General features: G+C 41.4%; 1 protein-coding gene across 5 annotated transcripts in view; it reads right to left on the bottom strand.

The window, feature by feature from the left end:
* Positions 1 to 6,245: 6,245 nt before the first annotated feature.
* AMPH (amphiphysin) overlaps positions 6,246 to 25,376 on the bottom strand; it is a 118,634-nt gene continuing 99,503 nt past the window's right edge. For all 5 annotated transcript variants that reach the window (XM_072153287.1, XM_072153288.1, XM_072153286.1 and 2 more), the window contains 4 exons: positions 18,488 to 18,595; positions 9,115 to 9,333; positions 8,854 to 8,955; positions 6,246 to 7,609 (listed from right to left, as the gene is read on the bottom strand). In XM_072153287.1, coding sequence (XP_072009388.1) covers positions 7,502 to 7,609; positions 8,854 to 8,955; positions 9,115 to 9,333; positions 18,488 to 18,595 — 537 coding nt within the window. In that variant the 3' untranslated portion in view covers positions 6,246 to 7,501. The remainder of the gene's footprint in view (positions 7,610 to 8,853; positions 8,956 to 9,114; positions 9,334 to 18,487; positions 18,596 to 25,376) is intronic.

Below are 25,376 nucleotides of genomic sequence, written 5' to 3'. Positions count from 1 at the left end.
CTAGACGGGACTGGCAGGCTATACTCTACAGGGGGCTGGCAGGCTATATACTAGAGGGGCTGGCAGGTTATACACTACGGGGGTTGATGGCTATATACTACAGGGGTCAGGCTGGCTATATACTACAGAGGGTTGGAAGGCTATATACTAGAGGGTCTTGCAGGCTATATACCAGAGGGGCTGGCAGGCTATTCACTACAGGGGGCTGGTAGGCTATATACCGGGGGCAGGGGCTGGCAGGCTATATACTACAGTGGCTGGCAGGCTATATACTGGAGGGGGGCAGGGGCTGGCAGGCTATATAGTGGTGAGGCAGTGACCAATGCATTTCCCTCCCTTGGCTTATACTCGGGTCAATAAGTTTTTCCATTTTTTTGTGTTAAAATAAGGGGTCTCGGCTTATAGTCGATATATTTTTTATATCTTATATCTTTTTTAAACAGAATAAGCAGACAAATAACTTATAATGTGAAAAATTTGTTTTTTGTTATTTTTTCCCATTAAAATTTTTTATAAGCAGTAAAATTGTATAAACCTTTACCAAAATATGTTAAAAATATGTACTGTGTCATTCCATCACCATTTTCCAGGTACAGTGGCAGATGTTGCATGCGCTTTTACAAACGATAAATATTTTTAAATTTACAGTAGGGAACTGTGATCTCTATATGAATTTTTACATTTTGCTATAACTTTGATATTAACAGAAGTGTGTTTCTAGGTGCCATGGTTTAGGAGATATGACTGTTTATATGTACACTACTGAATATTAGAAAATATTAACACCATGACATAAGGAAAAGAATTGCCCTATAAGATACAAAAGTACCACCACTCATGTTTATGGCCTTGTCTGTTCATGTTTTCCTGATCATAACCGGAGATATCCACACTTGCAGTTATAGTCAAGAATTGAGATCTGTATTTTCTGCTGTTTCTCCTCTCTCTAGTAATAGATTGATTGTTCTGTTTCCTTCGTTCTTTTTTCCCTTCCTCTACCCTCCCCCTCTTTTTTCCTTTTTTTTGGATTCGTCCTATATTAGCTGTCCCCCCTTTCCCATTGTTTCGGACCGAGTGTTTGTCTTTCCAGGTATTTGTTGTGTCTGTGTCTGCGTAGTTTTTGTCTCAGAAGCCGGTCTAAGGTAAAACCCGCTTAAGGTATATCAGCCGCACCGCACCCATGCCCTAACTGTTTAGCTCATCATGGTTCAGTTTCTAACTTTGAATGTGAAGGGGCTCAATTCAGCCCGTAAGCGCCGCCTAGCGCTCAATGAGCTGAAAAGGTCGAGAGCTGATGTAGTTTTCCTGCAAGAAACGCACTATGACACCACAGGGAACCTAAACTTCGCGAGGCACCTGTATCCCGTCTCCTATATGGCCTCCGCAGACAATAAGAAAGCGGGAGTAGCGATCTTATTCTCTACTTCATGTCCCATTGTCCTGGAATCAGTGACCTCAGATCCCAATGGGCGATATATTATCATCCAGGGTAAAATGTTCGTGGTCGCCAATTCTCCTATGCAATTTGTATGCCCCTAACAAGTCTCAGGTTCGGTTTATCACCAAAGTCCTTAACAAATTAGCCAAACTTCCACCAGCGCCATTACTGATAGGGGGTGACTTCAATGTAATCTTCTCAGAAACCATGGACCGCTTGGCAATCCACCCCACACCTCCAGCAAGATCCCAAAACAGCATTTCATCAGCCTTTCGTAGGGTTATCCGACAATTCGCTTTGTATGATTTATGGAGGTTGGGTAATCCGGGCGACCGCTCGTTCACCTTCTATTCCACTCCCCACGGCACGCACACCCGGATCGATTACTGGTTCGGGGACATACAGATATTGCGGTTGATGCAATCTGCAGAGGTGGGGGATATTGCATGGTCAGATCATGCGCCTGTCCATCTGGCACTCAAGGAGGATTTTTCCTCTGTCAGGGCCTGTCACTGGTGCTTAAATGAGTCCCTTCTTAAAAAACCCCTAATTAAGGAGGAGCTTATTGCAGCTTTGAAAGAGTACTTTCACTTCAATGAGGAATCTATACCATCCATTCCTATGATATGGGAGGCTCACAAGGCAGTCTTTAGGGGACATTGTATGGAGCAAGGGGCCAGACTCAAAAAAAACACGCTGCACATGGAAGGAGAACTGCGGAAAGAGATAGGCAAACAAGAGGCAGCCCTCCTGGCTAACCCCACTTTAAGTCGCTTACGCCGGCTGACAGAGACAAGGGTGCAGCTTCGGGAAATCCAAACCTAAGCAGTAGAAAAGCTACTTGTGTTCACTAGACAAAAGTATTATGAACAGGCCAATAAACCACACTCCCTGTTGGCGAGACAGTTGAGGGAAAAAAGAGACCATCAGGTTCCCCATGTAGTACGGGATGCGGATGGGGGCCTATTACATGACCCGAGGGCTATAGCATCCCGTTTCCACGATTTTTACGCCAAATTGTATTCCCTGCCGGACACCTTGCCTCGTGATGCAAATCACAGAGAAGCAGCTTTGGTGGACTTCTTATACTCCTGCTCTCTTCCTGGGTTGTCCCGGGAGGCAGTTGAGGCCCTTAACTCAGAACTAACACCGGAAGAAATAGGAGAGTAATAAAAGATATGCCTAATGGGAAGTCCCCCGGGCCGGATGGACTCACATACTTATACTATCAGACCTTCTCTGATGTGTTGTTGCCCCGAATGACGAAGCTATTTAATACCTTTCTTAAAGGTGAACCCCTGCCTGAGACCCTCACCCATTCGTATATTACCCTCATCCCCAAACCGGGGAAGGACGCGACTGAGTGTGCTAATTACATGCCAATAGCACTTTTGAACACAGATCTTAAAATTTTTACAAAATTACTAGCCAACCGTCTGATCCAGTGGATCCCCCATGTGATCCATAAAGATCAGGTGGGATTTGTCCCTGGCCAGCAGGGGGGCGACACCACCAGAAGAACGATTGATCTCATTGATTTGGTTAACAAATGGGGTGATCAAGCGTTAGTTTTGAGCCTGGACGCTGAAAAGGCGTTGATCCCGATGAGCGTCCTGCGATCTCTGCAGGCGATGATTTTGCACTTTATTTGGGCCAAAAAGAGACATGGAAATCCTATAAGTCCAGAGGAGGCTTGTCAGTCCCAGACATAATTAAGTACTATTGGGCGACCCACCTGAGACGAATTCCGGCTTGGTCCACCCTGTGGGCCTTCTCCAAATGGATGGAGATTGAAAAATTGTGGTTAGCCCCCTTTCATCCCAATTCCTACCTTTGGTCTAAGAAACCGCCCCCGACACCTAGCTCCTTACTAGGTCCCATTGCCTTCACCATCAGAATCTGGAAAGCTTGTATGAACAAATTCCCTTTGGTGTCACAGTGTTCCCCAATGCAGTCCTTCTTACATACTCCTTCCTTGCAATACCCAGGGAGTGCACAGGACTCCAAGCCCTGGCATGAAAAGGGTCTATTCAGATTTGCAGATATTGTGGACTACCGAGATAGGAGGGTTTTGCCCTTTGGGAACTTGCGAGATAAGTTCAATCTTCCGCCCTTCGCCAACTTATATTACATGCAGGTTAGGCACTTGTTGTAATCCCTGAAGAGCACTGAAACGGTCTCGATACCCACGGTATTTGAGCATATCTGTAAAAACGCTACCCACACGGCTGGTCTCATTTCAGACATTTACATGGTCTTATTGCACCCAGACCCAGAAGAAGTAATCTCACATCCATACATGACCAAGTGGGAGGCCATAGTGGGGGAGGCGATAACACAGGAGACTTGGCAGTTGATTTGGCGGAGGGCTACGGAGACATCTCGTTGTGCCACGTACAAGGAGAACCAGTACAAGCTAATGTTGCAATGGTATCATATACCCTCCTTGCTACATAAACTGTTTCCAGACACACCCGATACTTGTTGGCGCTGTGGTCTCGCCGGCGGGACCCTTCAGCACATTTTCTGGAGCTGCCCACTCATACAGCCCTTCTGGCAAGAGGTGCAGGCCCTGATTCAGGCAGTCACAGCGGTAGATGTACAACTATCCCCTTTATTTTACCTACTGAATGTTTCTCCCCGGCCTCTGGCCAAGACAATCACCAAGATGTGCCTTCACATTCTGACGGCTGCCAGATGCCTGATCTCGCAATTCTGGAAGAGGCAGGCCCCTCCTTCCCGCCTGGACCTCCTTTCCAGAGTGAGGGGTATTTGCACTATGGAGTCCCTAACTGCCTCCCTGGATGATCGCATCCTGGCCTTCGATAAAGTGTGGGGTCAGTGGGATCGCTTCTGGGCGGAGGAGTTGGGGCGCGGGGAGGAGTGAAGTCAGAACCCAACTGTTTGAGGAGGTTCTGTCTTGAAATTTATATGTTGTCTTCTGTCCCTGTGGGTATGACTGAGGTCCCTGTGTCTCTTCTACTGGTTCTCTTTTCCTTTCTTGTGTATTAGGACTTTTGCTGGAAATGAGCTAGTTCATAAACGGATAAGTCCGATTACAAACCTCAGTTATGAGGCTAACAATTTCAGGCACCACATACGGTTATTGGTTGCGTACGTTCAGGTCCCAGACCTGCCTGCATTTTATAGGGTAAGGTCTTAGACCGGAGAATCGCTATATAATAAATATGTTTGTTGAAGGGTTAATCCCTAGTTAAAGAAGCAAATTGCTGAAAACTTGTATTTTCGAATCTGACACTTCCTACCTTTCTTTATTTGTATGTATTGTTTTGAAAAAGAAAAAATCTTTTACTGCCTGTTTATTTGCTGACATGTGTCATCACATTGTTTGTTCAACTTTTAATAAAAATACAATTATAAAAAAAAAGGGCTATTCCCATTACAGCAAATTAATGTTATTGTTTGTATGATAAAAAGTTATGCAATTTTCCAATATACTTTCTGTATCAATTCCTCGGGGGTTTCCAGATCTCTGCTTGCTGTCATTCTATAGAAAGCTTCTATGTTTCCTTCCAGTGGACAGATATCTGACCATAGTCATACATGTGCTCGGCTCGTTAGTATCATAGAGAGTAATCAGTGCCATGTTTTATAATGAACCGTGCACCTGTGTGACCATGGTTATATTTCTGTCCACTGGAAGGAAACATAGAAGCTTTCTATAGAATGACAGCAAGCAGAGATCTGGAAAACCCAGAGGAATTGACACAGATAGTGTATGATAAAAAGTTATACAATTTTCCAATATAAACAATAACATGAATTTGCTGTAATGGGAATACCCCTTTAAGTATGCAAAGCTCAAGAGTATGATGTAATCAGTGTGTTGTGCCAGGAAGGCAGAATCAATCGCTGCACCATCCCCCAGCTGCTGTGTGTGAGTGATCCAGCTCAGGTTGATTAGTCCTGTCTGAACTGTTCAGAACTGTCAATCTACTGTTTATCAGGCTTAACCCCTTACCGCTATTGGACGTTCCTGTACGTCCTGTAGCAGAGGGGGGAGTATGAAGCCGGCTAACGAGCTGAGCCCTCTTCATAATCAGCGGGTGCTTGCTGCACAATGGAGCAAACACCCGTAGCTAACATCTGCAGTTGGTGCTAGCAGTGATCGCAGGTGTTAACCCTTTAATTTCCACCGGCAAAGCTGCCGACTGCCATAACAATAATTTGACCTCCTTCTTTCAACTGTATTGGTGGCCTCATGGGCTGATACGATTGAAAAATGTGAAAGAACAGGTAGCAATAAGTTACTGCTTAAAATACTATGTTGGCACTTCACTGTAAATAAGTGGATTTTGGTTGTAGCTTGGGCACTCGGTAAAAGGTTTGCCATCACTGTCCTAGGGTTAACTGGTTCACGACCGCCCGCCATGTGTGGGCGCCGCCATCTTGCCTAGGATCGTCGCTCCCCGTGACGTCATCAGGTCCGTCTCCATGGTAGCCTCGGGTCTTCCGAAGACCCGAGGCCATTTCATTTTAACCCCTTCATTACAATGTGCTGCAGGTTTGGACTGTTGAACCTGCAGCTGTGGTAGAAGCCCCTGCTTTCCCTGCACCCTGCATGGCCACCCTTTAATCAAGCCAACTGAATATCAGAAAATATTGAGATCATGACAGAAGGAGGAGAGTAGAGTAAATGTAATTGATGTCCTATAAGACTCTTGTTCATGGCCTTTCTGTTCCGTTACTTTTTCCTGATCCTGGATAATCAGACAATAGAAAAATACCATTACACCATTATAAGCAACTCCAATGTCTTTTTAGCATCATAATATACAATGAGTCATTGTGTGGCTGAACAAAAATTTTTATTAAAGATGACACAACATTGAAAGAAACATAATAGGTACCAAAGTCATTTCCATACTGAACACATTATTTAGCTGAATTCTTGTATTTAGCTGGTAAAATATATTCTTTTTCTGCAGGATAAATTAATCTAATATTTTGTAAAGTAGAAAGAACCAACAACTGTGCATTTATGTTGCTTTCACTTCTGGTCGGTACCATAAAGAAAATGTCACATTATTTACGAAGACGTATTGTTCAATGCTTTGGCAATGCTAGTAAACACCACAATGCCAAAAAGAGTTCAAAGCAAAGCACTTGTCAATGATACTAGAGACTGAAGAAACTACAGTAAAGGACAACGTACATGATACATAACTGCATTAGATATGTATGGAAAGGACACTGAAAAATAGGTTTTGCAGCAGTTCCGTGGTATTAGGACATAAAACTGTGAGGGAATTGTTCATTCTGCTCTTGTTGCTAGTAAGATCATCTGCAATGCAGCAATTCAATACAATATATACTCAGTGCACATAGGTTAAGGTTTTGTATGTTGATATAGGTTACAGCAAAGTCCGACTTAACAATTTACAATATTTTAAACATGTACTATGCTGAAGTGATAGCGGTTTATTTTCAGTATGCACAATGTGGCAAGTCAAGTCTTTGACGTGAATGAGCTGGGTCACCCTTGATCTCCACCGTGAAGGATTCACAAAGCACAAGTCCTTCGACAGAACAATTCTAGATCCATGATGTTATATTTTTCTGAGGAACCACACATAATTGATAGAGTGAAGTGTACAAAGATGACCATCAGAGTGCAAGTATAAGATGCTGCTGCCCAGGGCACAGGCCTCGCTGTTTGATTTCTGCCAGAGTCACTTAAGATAGATATCAAAAATGATCTTCCAAATAAATAAAATCATTCCCAATAATAGATGGGATTTATTTTGGAATAAGGATCATAGGGAAGGTTAACCTAATCTTTATTCTGACAAAACACAATCAAACCAGTGGTTGCATACAAGTGAACAACATTGACTTTTCTCCATTTACACATTAGAAGAGTATAACTTACAGCTGGCTTTCATGCTGATTTTGTTTGTTCTCATAGGTTTCACCAGGTTTTATCTGGGACAGGCACCAGTCTTTAAACAGATAACATTATAGTTTCAAATGTATCTCTCTTCTCAGCAGGTTAATATGCCCAAAATAGGACACGTTTATCAACATCTTTCCTGACATTAACTACTCTAATTTACGGGTAAAGTTTTCTGGAAAGAGTCCCTTGTACGTCTCCAAATCCTTGTGCTGTTGCCAGTCCACTTCCCTAATGCCAGTAAGCCAGCCAGCCTCCTGTAAAATACAGAGATTATAGTTAAACAATGAAAATGTATTATAACCAGTTAGGGCAGATTAACACTGGTGTGTGGCACATCCGTTGCATTTTGTCTCAATTTTGCTTCTTTTTCCTCTCCGCATCCACAAAAAATTAAGGTTGTACTTCACTAGTGTGCAGTCTTCATTAATCTGGCGCACACTGCGCGCCCAAAACGCTTAAACTGAGTTTTTTTTCTGGTTCGCTCAGTTTGACAGGCATGTGCCACAATTATGTTGGTCTTGCTGACATAAATGTGGCGGCCACCACAATGCCCCTTTAGGTGCACAGTATTGTGTTGCGGCATGCATAGTGCAGACATAACACAGACAGAAATGATTCATAAATACATGTGCAAGCAGTTTTCACATGAATTTATGCACAGTCTACGTCACAATACTGCTGCAGACCGCGTAATAAATGTGTGCTGTAGACTTCTACTGCCTTCCGTGATCTACATCAGTGAAATACAACAGGCAGGTTTCATTTTTTTTAACACTGAAAATGAACCCTTGAAAAAAAAAAGTCAGTGTGAAAACAATGGCTCAATAAGGCATCCATGCAAATCACTGAACTACGGATCTGAAAAAACAACGCCCCTGTGAAAGAGCCCTTAGTAACAGGACAAAAGTAATTTAGTCCTTCATAGACCAGGTTACTAGAACCTTTCATGAGCAAAAAAATCCTCAGGTCAATGTCATATCGTATATAGTAAGTTTAGTTATATTCATAAAAACAGCTAGCGCTGCATCTGTAAACATGTGGCCGCACCCTTAGAGGCTCTAGCCTCTTAGTCTTTCAAGGCAGGTTCTCCATAAAATCAGCCCTGTTTAGACCAGGTCTGACTTTCAGCTATACCCCATAGTGAATATAGGAGGTTGGGGCATTCACACTCACGCCTGGCCCACTCTCCACTCTGTCATGCTCAATGTGGAGTGCAAAGTGGAACACTGCACTGCAGGTGTTGAAAAAATAAAAAAACACAAATGGGGGTGGGCTCACACTTTTGCTTTTTGTAGAAGTATGTGTGTTTCATACTTTTACTATTCATTTAGAAAAACTACCAGTTGTCAAATTATTCAGTAGTACTGGGTAACTCCATTAGTAAACCTATATTTCAGGAAAACATGGGGGCGGTATGAAGTAACACAATTCTCTAATATCATGCCAGAATGATCATTTTCAGCAGATATAGATCAACAATCAATTTCTGAAGTTTTACCAGATCAGCTGATGTTGCAGAGGCAACAATATAGACTAAATCTCCTCTTTTAAGGTTAAGTTCATCATCATTCGCTGCCTCGAAATCATGCAGCACTTCAGCCTGGAAATACATAAAATGGAATAAATAACATGAGCAATAATGTTGGAGGTTCCTACAGTATACACATTTATGTTATATACATAGGATTTGGTAGAGAGTGATACACAAAATGATGACGAAATGTACAGTGCAGCAGGTGTAATACACTGACAGTCTGACCTTATACAGTAGTCCAGCAGGTAACTCTTGAGATGTTAAGCTCTCCAAAGTGGGAAGATTGTTACTTTCCCTGGTAGCACCCTCAATGTGTCCAACAGATGAATCCTGGGTGGCATCAAATTCATCTTTAGCTTCTACAGGACTTTTTTCTTGATATTCTCCTTCATCTTCATGATTTGATGCTGGCTCTATTACCACTGATGGTATGCATGTAATGTCCTGTTGAACCATTGGAGAAATTTACATGATGAAAACAGCTGTCTAAGTCCATGAGTTAAAAACAATAATGAAGTATATTACATTAATACAAGTACATTTTTAATATTTAAACAAAAATCCTAAAGGATACCTACCGTAAGCAATTTAATTATTAAGGTATATTTGATGGTAGGTTTCTACTAAAATGCTAAGCCCTAAATTATCTTTGCCTAATTATATAACACTTTCTAAATATTAACCTGATTTACATTTTACATAACTAATAAGCTAATTTCTGTCAGAGACTACTGGGTGTGGAGTAGCCTCTCCCGCCCCAGTAGGCTCTGCTGTCCCTCCTACCTGCATGTCCTCGGTGTTCCTTGACGAGCTCCTACTCACTGTCGGCTTCTTTAAGTTCTACGCAAGCGCAGTAACATCTAACAGTGCCAGCAGTTTCCACAATATGCTCTTGCACTCTAACGCGAAGGTGAGTGCTGAGGAAAGCCAAGGACATGCAGGGAGGAGGGTATGGGGTAACGTTTGCTCCCACAGCACAGTAGCCTCTGCGAAAAAATTGCATATTAGTTAGAGACAGTGTAGTTCATGTTAGAAAGTGTTATAGATCTAGAGAAAGGGATTTAAGGGCTTAGGGTACATTCAGACAATCGTATGCTCGTCCGGCCTACGTGCTATCTCGAGCACAGGTTAGCGCTGTTCATCCCTCTCTATAAAGAAGAGCAGGGCTGGCGCCCTAACACATGCCCTATATTTCTTTGTGCATCGTGGCCAGGCACCATAGATGTCAACGGGCACCGATATACGACTGCAAATGCGCAGCTAAATATCAGTGCCCATTACGCCCATGTGGATGAGCCTTTAGGATGTTATTAGAAACCTACTGTCAGATCTTCCTCAATAGTAGATTACTGATAAGTTTCCTTTAAAGCAGTAGCAACAAAGGCATTGCTTGCTTCAGTTACACAGGCCATTACATCTGTCTTAATTGTTAGTGGTCCATGACAGATCCTTTTTAACATTGGACACACACGCGGAATTTGGACACCGAGGAACAGATTGTTGGTGGGGAAAGATTGACTATATAATAAATTATTATGTAAATCACTGTCCCTTTATGCTTAAGAGTCCTGTTTACAGTCCTTGTCAGTGTTTGATAGCAGATTATTGTATGAATGTTGATAGGGGTAAGGCAACCAATAAACTTCCAAGAATAAAAACAAAACAATTTCTATTAAATCTATCTCACAAAACTAAAAATCAATCAGTTCTGCTCATTTACACTATTATATAATGCTGTTAGATTTGATAGTATGTTTTTGCTAAAAAGTTCCCTTTAACATTTAAATACTGTAGGGTTTTCTTTCCAAGTGCTACAGCAATATCACTATATACAATGTATAGGTCACGTAAAGAGCTTGTTTTCTGCATAACAAATTGCATTTCATAGTGATGGTATTTATTCTTCCATGCCATGTACTGGGAAGCGGTGTAAAAAATCAAAATGCAGTGAAATTGGTGAAAAAAATGCATTTGCAGTGTTTTCTTGTGGGCTAGGTATTTATGGCTTTCTCTGTGCGGCACAAATGACATGTTTACTTTATTCTTTAGGATGGTGCGATCATGAGGATACCAAATTTGTATAGGTTTTATAATGTTTTCATACATTTACAAAAATTGAAAAATCATGTAGATTTTTCTTTTTTTTATTGGTTGCCTTACCCCTATGAATATTTTTTTGCCATCCTCTGGCGCTAATAATTTTTTTATCCTTCGGTGTACAGAGCTACTCAATGCTACCATTTTTATGACTGTACAACCAAAAAGTGCCATTTCCGGCGCTATTTTCCGTCACGGGGTTAAATGCAGTGAAAAACGGTTTTTATATTTTGATAGAACAGGCATTTTAGGATGCGGCGATACCTAATGTGTTTGTGATTTTTACTGGTTATTTATATTTATATCAGTTCTAGGAAAAGGGGGGTGATTTGAATTTTTCGTTTTTTTTATTATAATTTTTTTTTTTTTAACTTTTAAAAATTTTTACTTTTACTATTTTTCAGACTCCATAAGGTACTTTAAGGTTGTCCAATTGATCCTACCATATACTGCCATACTACTGTATGGAAGTATATGGGAATTTTCCTTCTCTTTTATTACAATGTGCAAATCGCACATTGTAATCAATGGATTGAAACGAGACCACTTCGGGTCTTTGGAAGACCTGAGGCTGTCATAGCAATGGATAGCCGCCTCCCGATGACGTCACAGGGATGGCGGCGCTGCTTTGCTGGTGGCGATGTACGGGTTAACACTCAGGATCGGTGCTAGCACCGATCGCGGGTGTTACCGGTAAGTCTTTGCTGCAATATGGAGCCAGTGAGCCCTCTCCATGCACCCGCAGGCGACTCGTGATGTAATAGTGAAAGGGTTAAGGTCTTAAAATTGAGTACCATATATTCTGGAGTATAAGCCGGGTTTTTCAGCACAAAAATTGGCTGGAAAAAACCTAACTTGGCTTATTCTCGAGTGAAAAAAAACAAACAAACACTATACTCACCCCTCCAGTGCCTCTTTGCAACCTTACGCTCCTCTTCGGGTCCCCTCACGATGCCCGGGGCTCGCTAACAATCATGCCGGCAAGCGGCTGATGTCATTCTGTGTGCCGGTTGTGCACGAGGAGCCAAACGACCCGAAGAGGAGTGGAAGGACCCGAAGAGGCACCGGAGCATCGGAAGCCAGAAGAGAAATTGCGGGGGGCGTTGTAAAGGTGAGTACAGTGTTCATTTTTTTTTATTAAAAGCTTGGCATACTTGGAGCATGGGCTGGCCAGCCTTATACTGGTGTGGGGATAGGTTGGCTATATACTGCAGGGGCTGACTATATACTGAAGGGGCTGTCAGGCTATATACTGGGGGGGCCGCGGCTGGCAGGCTATATACTGGGGAGACTGGCTGGCTATGTACTGCAGGGGCTTGTAGGCTATATACTTGGGGGGCTAGGCTGGCCATATACTGCAGGGGCTGACAGACTATATACTACAGGGGCTGGCAGGCTATATACTGGGTGGGCTGGCAGAATATAGACTTCAGGGGCTGGCAGGCTATATACTGGGGGTGGCAGACCATATACTGGGGGGGGGGCTGGATGGCTATATACTGCAGGGGCTGTCAGGATATATACTGGGGGGACAGGGGCTGGCACTTGCCACTTGCTTTTATCTGGGTTATGTTGCATAACCTACTTTTTGCTAAGCTTTAGCTGTTATACATTTGACTCTGGAATATTTTGGTATACAGAAAAGATTACATTCATCTCAATGACTGAAAAATCCCCAGATCCTATAGCTAATAAATTTTTATGCCAAAACGTTGATGTGCATTGTGGCGATTAAAGCATCTTTACTTTGGTCTACTATCTTCAAAGGATGTTGTTCCACAGGTCTTGTGGTTTCTTCAGGTGCAACCAGCAACTAGCACTACTATCACATGGTGCATGTGAAGGGCCCCTATAAAGTACTAGGGAATGTGTGGGGGCTACTATATACTGCTGGAGCTTGTTTGTGGGCTACTATATACTGCTGGCCGTGGGTCTGATATATACGGTGGGGCATGTGTGGGGGCTACCTGTATACTCCTGGGCACATGTAGGGTTTACATGTATACTGCTGTGCAAGTGTGGTGGCTACCTGTGTACTGCTGGGCACCTGTGGGGACTACTTGTATACTGCTGGGCACATGTGGGGGCTAATTGTATACTGCTGGGCACTTGTGGGAGCCATCTGTACACTGGGCACATGTGGGGGCTACTTGTATATTGCCGGGCATGTGTGGGGGCTACCTATATACTGATGGGGCATGTGTTTGGGCTACCTATATACTGATGGGGGAAGTGTTGGTGCTACCGGTATACTGATGGACATGTGCTGAGAGCCTGGGACTGCCTATATATAGTATGGAAACCTTCTCATTCATAGAGTTTTCTGTATTTTCATGACTGTAAAAAATGTAGAATCACACTGAAGGCATCAAAACTATAAATTAACACATGTGAAATTATATACTTAACAAAAATTGTGAAACAACAGAAAATATGACTTATATTCTAGGTTCTTCAGAGTAGTCACCTTTTGCTTTGATTACTGCTTTGCACACTCTTGATGAGCATCAAGAAGTAGTAACCAGAAATGGTCTTCCAATAGTCATAGAGTTTCCAGAGATGCTTAGCACTTGTTGGCCCTATTGCCTTCACTCTCGATTGGGTTCAAGTCTGGTGACTGTGGAGGCCAGGTCATCTGGCAGAGCACCAAATCACTCTCCTTCTTGGTCAAATAGCCCTTACGCAGCCTGGAGATGTGTTTGGAGTCGTTGTCCTGTTGAAAAATAAATGATGGTCCAACTAAACCCAAGCAAACCCGATGGAATAGCATGCCGTTGCAAGATGCTGTGGTAACCATGCTGGTTCAGTATTCCTTCAATTTTGAATATATCCCCAACAGTGTCACCAGCAAAGCACTCCCACACCAACACACATCTTCCTCCTGAAGACTTGTATTAACTTATCCTCCGCAGCAGAGGTTACTCTTGGTCTTCTGTTCCTTGGACAGTCCTCATGTCAGCCAGTTTCTTTGTAGTGCTTGATGGTTTTTGCTACTGCACTTGGGGAGACTTTCAAAGTTTTCCCAATTTTTCGGACTGACTGCCCTTTATTTCTTAAAGTAATGATGGCCCCTTGTTTTTCTTTGCTTAGCAGCTTTTTTCTAGCCATAATACAAATTCTAACAGTCTATTCAGTAGGACTATCAGCTGTGTATCCACCTGACTTTTGCACAACACAACTGATGGTCCCAACCCCACTTATAAGGCAAGAAATCCCACTTATTAAACCTGTTAGGGCACACCTGTGATGTGAAAACCTTTTCCGGTGACTACCTCTTTAAGATCATCAAGTGAATGCCAAGAGTGTGCAAAGCAGTAATTAAAACAAAAGGTGGCTTCTTTGAAGAACCTAGAATATACAACATATTTTCAGTTGTTTCACCCTTTTTTGGTTAAGTATATAAGTATAGTATATATAAATCTGAATGTGACTAGAAGAGCAAGATGGACCAGGCCAACACAGACAGAGAAGGAAACCGCTCCAGCCTAACAGTAAGTGATGTATATGTCCATATGCAGCCCAGATGTGCAGTACATTTCATGCTGGTATATATTTGTGTGGCTATTTAATGCTGATATATATTTATGCTACCAGTATATTAATTTTTGGTATATATTTATAAGTGCAGGATACTATTATGTGCTGTTTATTCATTGCTTGGTATCTATATGTTTGACATATTCATTGCCGGAATATATTAATATTTGTGGATTAATGTAGTATTTTCACTGGTGGAGCATATTTCTACTATACAGTGTATTTACTACTGATATGCCTTATTGTATATGATCCTATTGTAGTAGCCCTTTTGGATTTCATTCTCATGATTTCTTTTAATTGGGGGGGGGACTTTTGATTTACCCTTTTGAATTCGCCCTGATTCTGCTGCATTTTTTCTACAATTTTACAGTGCAGGAGGTTGATGCAATTATGCTTGTCTGCCTTGGGCACCAAAATGCCTCGTCCCGACCCACCTGAGGCCAATAAGTTACACTATTGACCTCTTATAAAAGCAACCCAGGACGTGCGCCCTGAGCGCTGCTAGCAGGCCTGGGCTGAAGCAGAAGAATGCTGGGGGCTGAGTTAGCAGGAGAAACAGGTGATAGGCGTGGCACAATGACGATGTGAAAAGGGCAGAGTTCAGAGCACACACAACATTCTTCTGCTTCAGCCAAGGACCTGCCGACTGCTAGCAGAACTCAAATAGCAGTATGTGCCTTTGCAGTTAAAAACATTTGGTTGGGGGCCCACTCAGATGTGTTTGTCTCCCCTATGATGAGGCCCTAGCTACGCCACTAACTTTTGAGCCTCTACAAAGTCATATGTAAATAGATGAAAAGAGGTTTTTTTGTTGATTTTGGAGGGGAATGTATTTAACAGTTCCATAGAACACAGATCACATCCTTAAAGGGCTATTCCCATCTGGGCATTAACATTTAATTTAATTAATTTGCCATATGTAAACATTTCTTCAATTGGATGTTATTAAAAAAAATCTTCTTGTGTGAAGATAATTTCTCATAAATGTAGCCATGTTGTCTCTTAGTAACAAGATACGACCACCTAGGACTCTGGCACCAGTGGCCAGACATGTTCTATTGAGCCCTGCCTGACCACCTGGATTTTGCAATCATTACCATTGGACGGCTGCGGGACATGCAATAACATTTCATTAATAAAAACTTTTTGTTTCTTTGCGCAATCTCTCCTGCAGAGGTGGCCGTATTCAAGGACACAGTCTTGTTTCTAAGGGACCAAATGACTACATTTGTGTTAAATTATCTCATCTAATTGAAAAAATGTTTATATATGGCAGATAAGTTAAATGTGAATGCCAAGACGAGAATATCCCTTTAAGTATGGTTCTAAGTGCCATAGAGTCCAAGATATTGGTGAGTAAAGTGCCCTTTCTCAGGCTAAAGTTACTCTTCAGTTTTTTCTTTTCTATGGTAGGTGAACAGATTTTTTTTAGTTTTAAAATAAAAAATGAAACGCAAAAAAGGATTTTTAATATCCTGCTGTTAGTTTATTGGTGTAAAAACTGGTGACAGATTCCCTTTAAGCAGTGCTGCCATGTTCTTTTCATAAACCTTCCAAACAAGTCATATTTGTGAAAATTTGCATTTTAATGAATATGTTTGTCTTCCTTTATTATCATTTTTGTGACAGAAGTTAATAGAGGAAGTCAAAATGCAGGTATGAACTGGGTCTTGAAGGGAAACTCAAAGATAGAGCTATCATTTGATTTTTGCCAAGGGCAGAGCCAGGGGGTGACACACTGGGGCACATTCACTTACAAGGTCACTCGAGTTCACTAAAAGTGCTATTTCCGTGTATAATGCTGGGAGAGGCGATTCCCTAAGATCATGCACCAGAAATCATGAATCTGGTACTTCCCTGCAATGGTCTGACAGAGTTCACCATCCTTTTTTTGGTGCACCTTTAACATAGGGCGTTTTAAATATGGCATTCGGTTTTAGCTGTTTTAGCCATGAAGAACTTGCACAGTCCGACAAAAATGCACCACGCGACCCTTAGTAAATGTGCCCCAATGGCTCAAAGTTCATCAATGAAAAGTGTCTTCATGCATTGCTATGCACACTAGCTCTCTTTCCAAAACAGAAAGACAAGCTTCCTATCATGCATAGACCCTGCAAGTAGGCACAAAATAGTGCCTACTTGTAAGTCTTCAGATATTCTCATTTTAGTGTGCATAAGAATCCATAAACATTTTATTATAAAATATTTACTCTAGGAAACTAAACAATACTATATAAATTGTACCATTTTAAAGGGGTTGTCCACTTTCAGCAAATAATTGATATTGATTGTGTAACAAAAAGTTATACAATTTTCCAATATACTTTCTGAATCAATTCCTCATGGTTTTCTATATCTCTGCATGCTGTCTTTCTAAGGAAGCTTCTATGTTTACTTCCAATGGAAGCAAATCTGTCCATGGTTATGTGATGGACACACAGGTGCACAAGTTGATAGTATTACAAGGCTCATATTACTCTGTGTGACACTACAGGCTCTTGTACCTGCATGTCACATGGCCATGGACATATTTCTATCACTGGACGTAAACAGAGAAGCTTTCTATAGAAGGACAGCAAGCAGAGATCTAGAAAACCATGTGTAATTGATACAGAGAGTAAATTGGAAAATCGTATAACTTTTAACTGGGCAAACAATATCAATTATTTGCTGAAAGTGGACAAACCTTTAACTATGTTTTGCTTTCTAATCTCTCATCATGCAAACATGTCCTGGCCCTTATGGTATTGCAATGGCTCGCATGTTATCTGGCAGCACTCAGTAGGGGGTATGTCGTTTTTTGTGAAATATTGCCATCTACTGGAACCATTTAGGAACTAATTACACACATAGCTTTGTATGGACACAGTGCTATTAATTCATATCTCTATATCATTAATAAATAAATTAAATAATAGAGGGCCAAGCATAGAACCCTTGGGTACACCATTTATAACTGGTAACCATTCTGAGTAGGAATCATTGACCAGAACTCTCTGGATACAATCCTTCAGCCAGTTTTCAGTGTCAAATGACTTGCAAAATCCAAGGACACAATATCCACTGCAGCTCCTCATAGAAGCAGATGAGGTTAGTCTGAAAATTTTTATCCTTAGTAAATCCAGGCTGGCTGTCACTGATTATACTATGTGATGTCACATACTCCTGTGAAACGTTAAAAACGATCTTTATTGTGTGGAAACCTATCACTAGATTTTACAAAGCTAAACTAGTAGCGTGATCAGGGTATAATGAATCATTTATAGCATTTGTTTTTTTTTATGTTAAATCCCTCGCTTTCCATATAAAAACTATTGAAGGTTGATGGGTTTAAAAGATCTCCCACCCAAAACCAGAACCATAGCGGCCCACATACTACTTGCTACTAAAATGGTCCTCACAAGACATTGGAAAGAACCATTAGAATTATGTTCTGTTAAGTATCATCAATACTGAACTTTAGGCGCCTCCAAAGGCGTAATGGTAAGCATGCAGAGTCAAATATTGGGAAATTCCGCTGGACTCCCCGTGGCTGGTGACGCAAGGTCCAAAACGGGGCATCAAGGGGAATATAAGCAAATGATCGCTAAGATCCAGCAAGAAAAATGTGAAGTGCTATATCTAGATGTAATATGATTGTGTTCACTTGGTTTGTTATGAGTGTATAGTGGCCCACGGGGTCATGACTCGGTATGTCTTACCTTTGTTATATTGTGGAAAATTCATTAAAAATGTAAGTTGAAAAAAAAAAAAAAAAATCTATTGAAGGTAGTTTGGTGTTCTAACTTTTAGCATTGTGTATAGCTGCAAACAGAAGCAGTGCTCCTGAATGAACCTGTAATGAGCGTTGGTACATTTAAGGGGTTTGGTGTTACTTTCATGACCAGTATGGTAGAAATAGTGAAAGAGGAGCTTATATACCAACTTATGTATCTGCAAGCCCATTACAGTGATGTGTTACCTGCGTCACATCAGCATCTTTAGCATCATCTAGTTCGGGTTCTTTCACTTCTTCTTCAGCACTTGAGACAGTTTCAACTAGCTTTTCTTCTGCACTCTCATGTTCATTCTGAAATGGCAAAAATAGTACTATTGCAAATGCAATGTATATCCATGTGTATCGTAGTATGATTCTTATGATGCTTAAGGTAAACACCTCCTTGAAAGTATAATCAAACCTTATTTATCAATAATCACATGCTGCGAGGGCCAAGTGACCTATGAGACTTCCCCATACACTCTTCATACTCATCATGGCTGATGTTAAAATCAGATCTAACCATTCAAATACTTATATTATATTAAATCTCAAAAAATATCAACAGTGTTAAAAATCTGAATCATTTTCTCTTGAAATCTGCACAGGGGGTGCTTGTACACTCATACTGTAATAATAATTCTTTATTTATATAGCACACACAGATTACGCAGCGCTGCACAAAGAATGTCAAATTGGTCCCTGTCCCCATGGGGCTCACAATCTAAACAACCTAACAGTATGTTTTGTAAAGATCCACATTTTGAGAGGGGAATTATTAACACCTAATTATATAAAAAAAAATGTAGGTACAGTATATACTCGTATATAAGCCGAGTTTTTCAGCACAAAAATGTGCTGAAAAAGCTCACCTCGGTTTATATGAGTCAAAAAAAAAACTTACATTCCCACCCTCTGGCGATCCGATGCTGATCTTGGCTCCTCCTCTGTCTTCTCTATGCTGTATTAGCTGGCATGGACGCGTCCATGCGATCTGCCGACCGGCGCAAACTATGATACGGCGGTGTCGCCTCTGATGATAGTGTGCACCAGCCGTCAGATCGGCCGGCTAATACAGCATAGATTAGACAGAAGAGGAGCCGCGGGGACCGGAGCATCAGGACCGCCCAAAGGTGAGTATGCAAGTTTTTTTTTTTTATGTGCTTGTGGGTTGGCAGACTGTATACTACATGGGGCTGGCAGGATGTATACTACTGGGGGCTGGCTGTATACTACTGGGGGCTGGCAGGCTATATACTACTGGGGGCTGGCTGGCTGTATACTACTGGGGGCTGGCTGTATACTACTCCTGCCTGGCTGTATACTACTAGGGGTTAGCTGGCTGTATACTACCGGGCTATACTTCTGGGGACTGGCTATATACTGGGAGGCTGTGACCAATGCATTTCCCAGGTTTTTCCAGTTTTTGTGGTAAAATTACGGATCGCGGCATATACTCGAGTATATATACGGTATATATGAACATAAACAGAATATTAATTTACCTTAGTAATGTCTCTTCTGTATTAATTCTGTTTCAATTCATGTTGGCACTTACGGTGATGTCACATCTAAAGCCAGGTCCTTTGCTCTGAACGGATGTGTGATATATAGACAGGGGCGGACTGGCCATTGTACCCACCGGGAATTTTCCCGGTGGGCCGGTCGGTCCTGGGCCGGTCCGGAGCTGCTCCGGGGCCGGTCCGCACTCCCTACAACTTTTGATTGAATCTATAGTACCTGCATCGTACGATCGTACGATGCAGGTACTATTGATTAGTACACAGACGCAGCGCAGCACCGCTGCTTCTGCGTCTGTGTATACATTCAACTACACAGGTCGCGCATTGCGCGACCTGTGTAGTGTGGAGGAGGCTGACTTACCAGCTGTCCAGTCGCCTGCCTCCGTGTAGCTCCGCGGCTTGGTGTAAGAGGCGCGGAGCAGTGACGTCACTATCCCGCGCCTCTGCACCATGCCGCCGAAGACCGAGGGAAGACGGGAAGAAACTGCACCAAAGGGGTGAGTATGATGTTTTTTTTTTTTTAATTAAAGAATGGGGGGCATTATTGTATATCGGGAGGGGGGGCATTCATTATATGGCAGGGGGGCATTATTCTATATCTGGGGCTGGCAGGGGGAATTCATTATATGGCAGGGGGGCATTATTCTATATCTGAGGCTGGCAGGGGGAATTCATTATATGGCAGGGGGGCATTATTCTATATCTGGGGCTGGCAGGGGGAATTAATTATATGGCAGGGGGGCATTATTCTATATCTGGGGCTGGCAGGGGGAATTAATTATATGTCTGAGGCGGCCAAGGGGCATTATTGTATATCTGGGGCTGGCAGGGGGGCATTAATTATATGGTGGGGGGCATTATTCTATATCTGGGGCTGGCAGGGGGCATTAATTATATGTCTGAGGCGGGGGGGGGGGCATTAGTCCATATCGAGGGCTGGCAGGGGGCATTAATTATATGTCTGAGGCGGGCAGGGGGTATTAATTATATGGCGGGGGCATTATTGTATATCTGGGGCTGACAGGGGGCATTAACTATATGTCTGGGGCGGGGGGCATTATTCTATATCTAGGGCTGGCAGGGGGCATTAATTATATGGCGGGGGCATTAATGTTTATCTGGGGCTGGCAGGGGGCATTTATTATATGTCTGGGGCTGGCAGGGGGCATTAATTATACGTCTGGGGTAGGGGTGAGGGGGATTATTCTATATCTAGGGCTGGCAAGGGGCATTAATTATATGTGTGGGGCGGGCAGGGGGGCATTACTTATACGTCTGGGGCGGGCAGGGGGTATAATTTCTATGTCTGGGGTAGGTTGGGGCCATTAATTATATGTCTGGGGTAGGGGTGTTACATTATGGGGCACTATTTGTGTGGTACTAATATTTCAGGGGGCTCTATTACAGTATTTGGGGTACAGTATTGGTGGTAGCAGAAGAAGGGACAATGGGAAAGTGCAGAACACAAGACGTCTGTGTGGTAAACTCTGCAGGAAAGCTGTGTACCTGGAGGAAGAGACAAGGTGATGGTGGAACTAATGGAGAAGAGGAAAGAGTACAATCAGAGGAAACGTCACCTGATGTCACTGGATGCAATAGGTGAGGATCTCATGTGTTTTCTGTAGCTGTATATGATAAATACTGATTTTTTTCATGTTCGCTTCTGTGTATATATGTAGTATTATAGTGGTTATATTCCTGTACATAGGGGGCAGTATTATAGTAGTTATATTCCTGTACATAGGGGGCAGTATTATAGTAGTTATATTCTTGTACATAGGAGGCAGTATTATAGTACTTATATTCCTGTACATAGGGGGCAGTATTATAGTAGTTATATTCTTGTACATAGGGGGCAGTATTATAGTAGTTATATTCTAGTACATAGGGGGCAGTATTATAGTAGTTATATTCTTGTACATAGCGGGCAGTATTATAGTAGTTATATTCTTGTACATAGGGGGCAGTATTATAGTAGTTATATTCTTGTACATAGGGGGCAGTATTATAGTAGTTATATTCTTGTACATAGGGGGCAGTATTATAGTAGTTATATTCCTGTACATAGGGGACAGTATTATAGTAGTTATATTCCTGTACATAGGGGGCAGTATTATAGTAGTTATATTCTTGTACCTAGGGGGCAGTATTATAGTAGTTATATTCTTGTACATAGGGGCAGTATTATAGTAGTTATATTCCTGTACATAGGGGACAGTGTTATAGTAGTTATATTCTTGTACATAGGGGGCTGTATTATAGTAGTTATATTCTTGTACATAGGGGGCAGTATTATAGTAGTTATATTCTTGTAAATAGGGGCAGTATTATAGTAGTTATATTCCTGTACATAGGGGGCAGTATTATAGTAGTTATATTCTTGTACATAGGGGCAGTATTATAGTAGTTATATTCCTGTACATAGTTGGCAGTATTATAGTAGTTATATTTTTGTACATAGGGGGCAGTATTATAGTAGTTATATTCTTGTACATAGGGGGCAGTATTACAGTAGTTATATTCTTGTACATAGGAGCAGTATTATAGTAGTTATATTCCTGTACATAGGGGCAGTATTATAGTAGTTATATTCCTGTACATAGTTGGCAGTATTATAGTAGTTATATTCTTGTACATAGGGGCAGTATTATAGTAGTTATATTCCTGTACATAGTTGGCAGTATTATGGTAGTTATATTCTTGTACATAGGGGGCAGTATTATAGTAGTTATATTCTTGTACATAGGGGGCAGTATTACAGTAGTCATATTCTTGTACATAGGAGCAGTATTATAGTAGTTATATTCCTGTACATAGGGGCAGTATTATAGTAGTTATATTCCTGTACATAGGGGGCAGTATTATAGTAGTTATATTCTTGTACATAGTGGGCAGTGTTATAGTAGTTATATTCTTGTACATAGGGGGCAGTATTATAGTAGTTATATTCCTGTACATAGGAGGCAGTATTATAGGAGTTATATTCCTGTACATAGGAGGCAGTATTATAGTAGTTGGCTTGTATATGGGAGAAGTTATTGTAGTAGTTTTATTTTGTATATAGAAGGCAGGATTGAATGTGTTATTGTAGCATTATTCTTGTACATAGGAGGCAGTATCAATATATTCTTTCTCTGAATTGTACATGTATGGCACAGGGGAAAGGTATCTAAGGCTTATCGTGTCGTGTGTTTGCATCATTTACTAATCGACAGGTCACATTCTTTGCACATTAGATTCACTTACTAGCAAAAGATGTTATTGTTTTTCATTAAGGCCATCTACCAACAATTTGTCTGTTATAACCCCACCCACTTTATCTGACCACACCCACTTGTTTTGACTCCGCCCGTTAAATGGGGCCACTTTTATATTTTTTTCCAGGGCCATTTTAAATTCCCAGTCCGCCCCTGCATATAGAAGAGGGGAAGGAGAGACAGGGCAAGCAGCCCCTTCTTGTGCTCTATCTCATGGAGGTGGTTCGGAACAAGAGTCATTTTTTACCGTACTTGCTACACATGATGATTTACGTAATGCAGCAGGGTAGGAACAAATGGAGAAGCTGACACAAATGACTCCTGTGGTTGTAGCAGATTTGTCTGCAGACCAAAAGGGGTTAAGAGAGTCAGGGAGACAAGGCTGTAGGCCTGATGGAGGAGGCAGTGGGTGGGCTAACTAGAGCTGTTGTGAAAAAGAATGGGTGTCATGATAGCTCTAAAAGGGAACATAGGAAATGCTAGTTAAAAGTTCACATCACCCCCTTTAATCTTGTAAAATGAAACAAAACAATAAATAAATAAATGAACTCATTAGCTTCCCATGTCTGGAATTGCCAGATCAAAAATATGATCAAATTGATATTCACTTGCAGGTTCATCTCCAATATTTAAAAAGGGTATTAAAGCAATTCACAGCTAAAACCTACAACTTACACGGCTTCATACACAGAACTATAAAAACATTATGGGTGTCAGAATGCAAGCATAACAGAAACTATATAAATTTTAGCAACACACTGACCCAAAAACTAAATAGGAAGCGTCATTTGGATTGCACAGTCCATAAAAAACAGAAGCTTTCAAAAAAGTGGCACCATTACACTGCAATAAATATTAAATGACACCACTAGGAAGCAGAATTTCTTCTCTACGGCTCTGTAAACTGGAATTAAAAAATGTGGCTGAATAGGCTACTCGGAGTATGGAGTAGTCTCTGTGAGTTCCAGGGGGTACGCCTGCACCAATCCACTCTGCAGTGCACCAACCTTAATGTCCATCCTGCCTGTAAACGTGGTGGCGCGGCCCTCGGAGGTGCAGTGGCTTCTGGCACGTTGCCAACAAGAACCTTTGCACATGCAAAGATACTACTGGTACCCTGTCAAGTTCACAGTGGATCCTGGACGCGCCGACAACTACTGCGCCTGCTCTGGCCATGCTGCCTGGACATGTAGGACCTCACAGAGGCTACTCCACGTACCCAGTTGCCTCTCTGGCTAGTTTGCATATCTAGATTAGAAAGTTTATAAACTGAAGCATCATTCTAATAAATTATAAAATATGCACAGGGATGAGACACACATTGGAAATATTCCTCTGGAACAACTTCCAGAAGGTAGATTTCCTTTAATAAGCAATGGAAGTATTTCATTTTTGGAGAATTGATAAGTCCTCTTTGAATTTAAGTAAACTTTTTTTTCAAGTACCCAATAGTCATTCTCTTCCGATTTAAATACATCTATAGGTTTTTATTTAGATAAACCTATTGCCTAAATATTGTACTACATATATAGTATGAGCAAAATGTGTATCTCAGCCCATTAAACCCATATATAAGTAAAAAAAACAATCACCGTAAAAAAAGAACAAACAATATAACACATGGATACATTACAATAAGCAACATAAAAGTACCTTCCTACCTTCCTATAAAGGTAGGACAAAGTCATTAAAAACTATAGAAAATTGTTTAAGGTATAATAAACTATCTTGCAATAAGCATGGTAACCTTTAATATTCCTTAAATGTGTAAAAGATGTTAAAACGATTAGAGATAACCATTTACTATTAGGATTAAAAAAACAAACCTTTTTTTTACAGACTGAATTTGACCATTTGCTGCAAGTGGAACTATGATTGACCACAACTGCTTCTGCATTCCCTTAAAGAGAACCTGTCAGACGAAAATGGCCTAATTAACTATTACCAGTATGTCGTCAAGCAGCTTAACTTCTGTAGATCATGTTTCTTTCATGGCCTAATGTAGAGGCATCAACTTTGAAGCGTGATGTAAATTGATTGTGTGATGTCAAGGAGGTGGAAAACTCAGCACTATATCAAAAACACACAAAGCCGGACAAAGATGGATGCCCGTCAGACGTAACGGTTGCCCCACTGGAAGTGTCCCGGGGTTTTCAACTTCCACCAATATTATATAATACTAACATAGCACGGGGTGAAAAAACTTATATAAAACCTAACTTTTAATGATTAAATCTATAAAAAATACATATAAGATTAAAATCTCTGGACCATCAAAATAAACACTCACCCATGTAGAAGACCTAATGTGTA

The sequence above is a fragment of the Engystomops pustulosus genome, chromosome 5, assembly GCF_040894005.1.
Source record: "Engystomops pustulosus chromosome 5, aEngPut4.maternal, whole genome shotgun sequence".
Taxonomy (NCBI): Eukaryota; Metazoa; Chordata; class Amphibia; order Anura; family Leptodactylidae; genus Engystomops; species Engystomops pustulosus.
The sequence above is the reverse complement of the archived record's forward strand: the minus strand, read 5'-3'. Positions and strand labels throughout refer to the sequence as shown.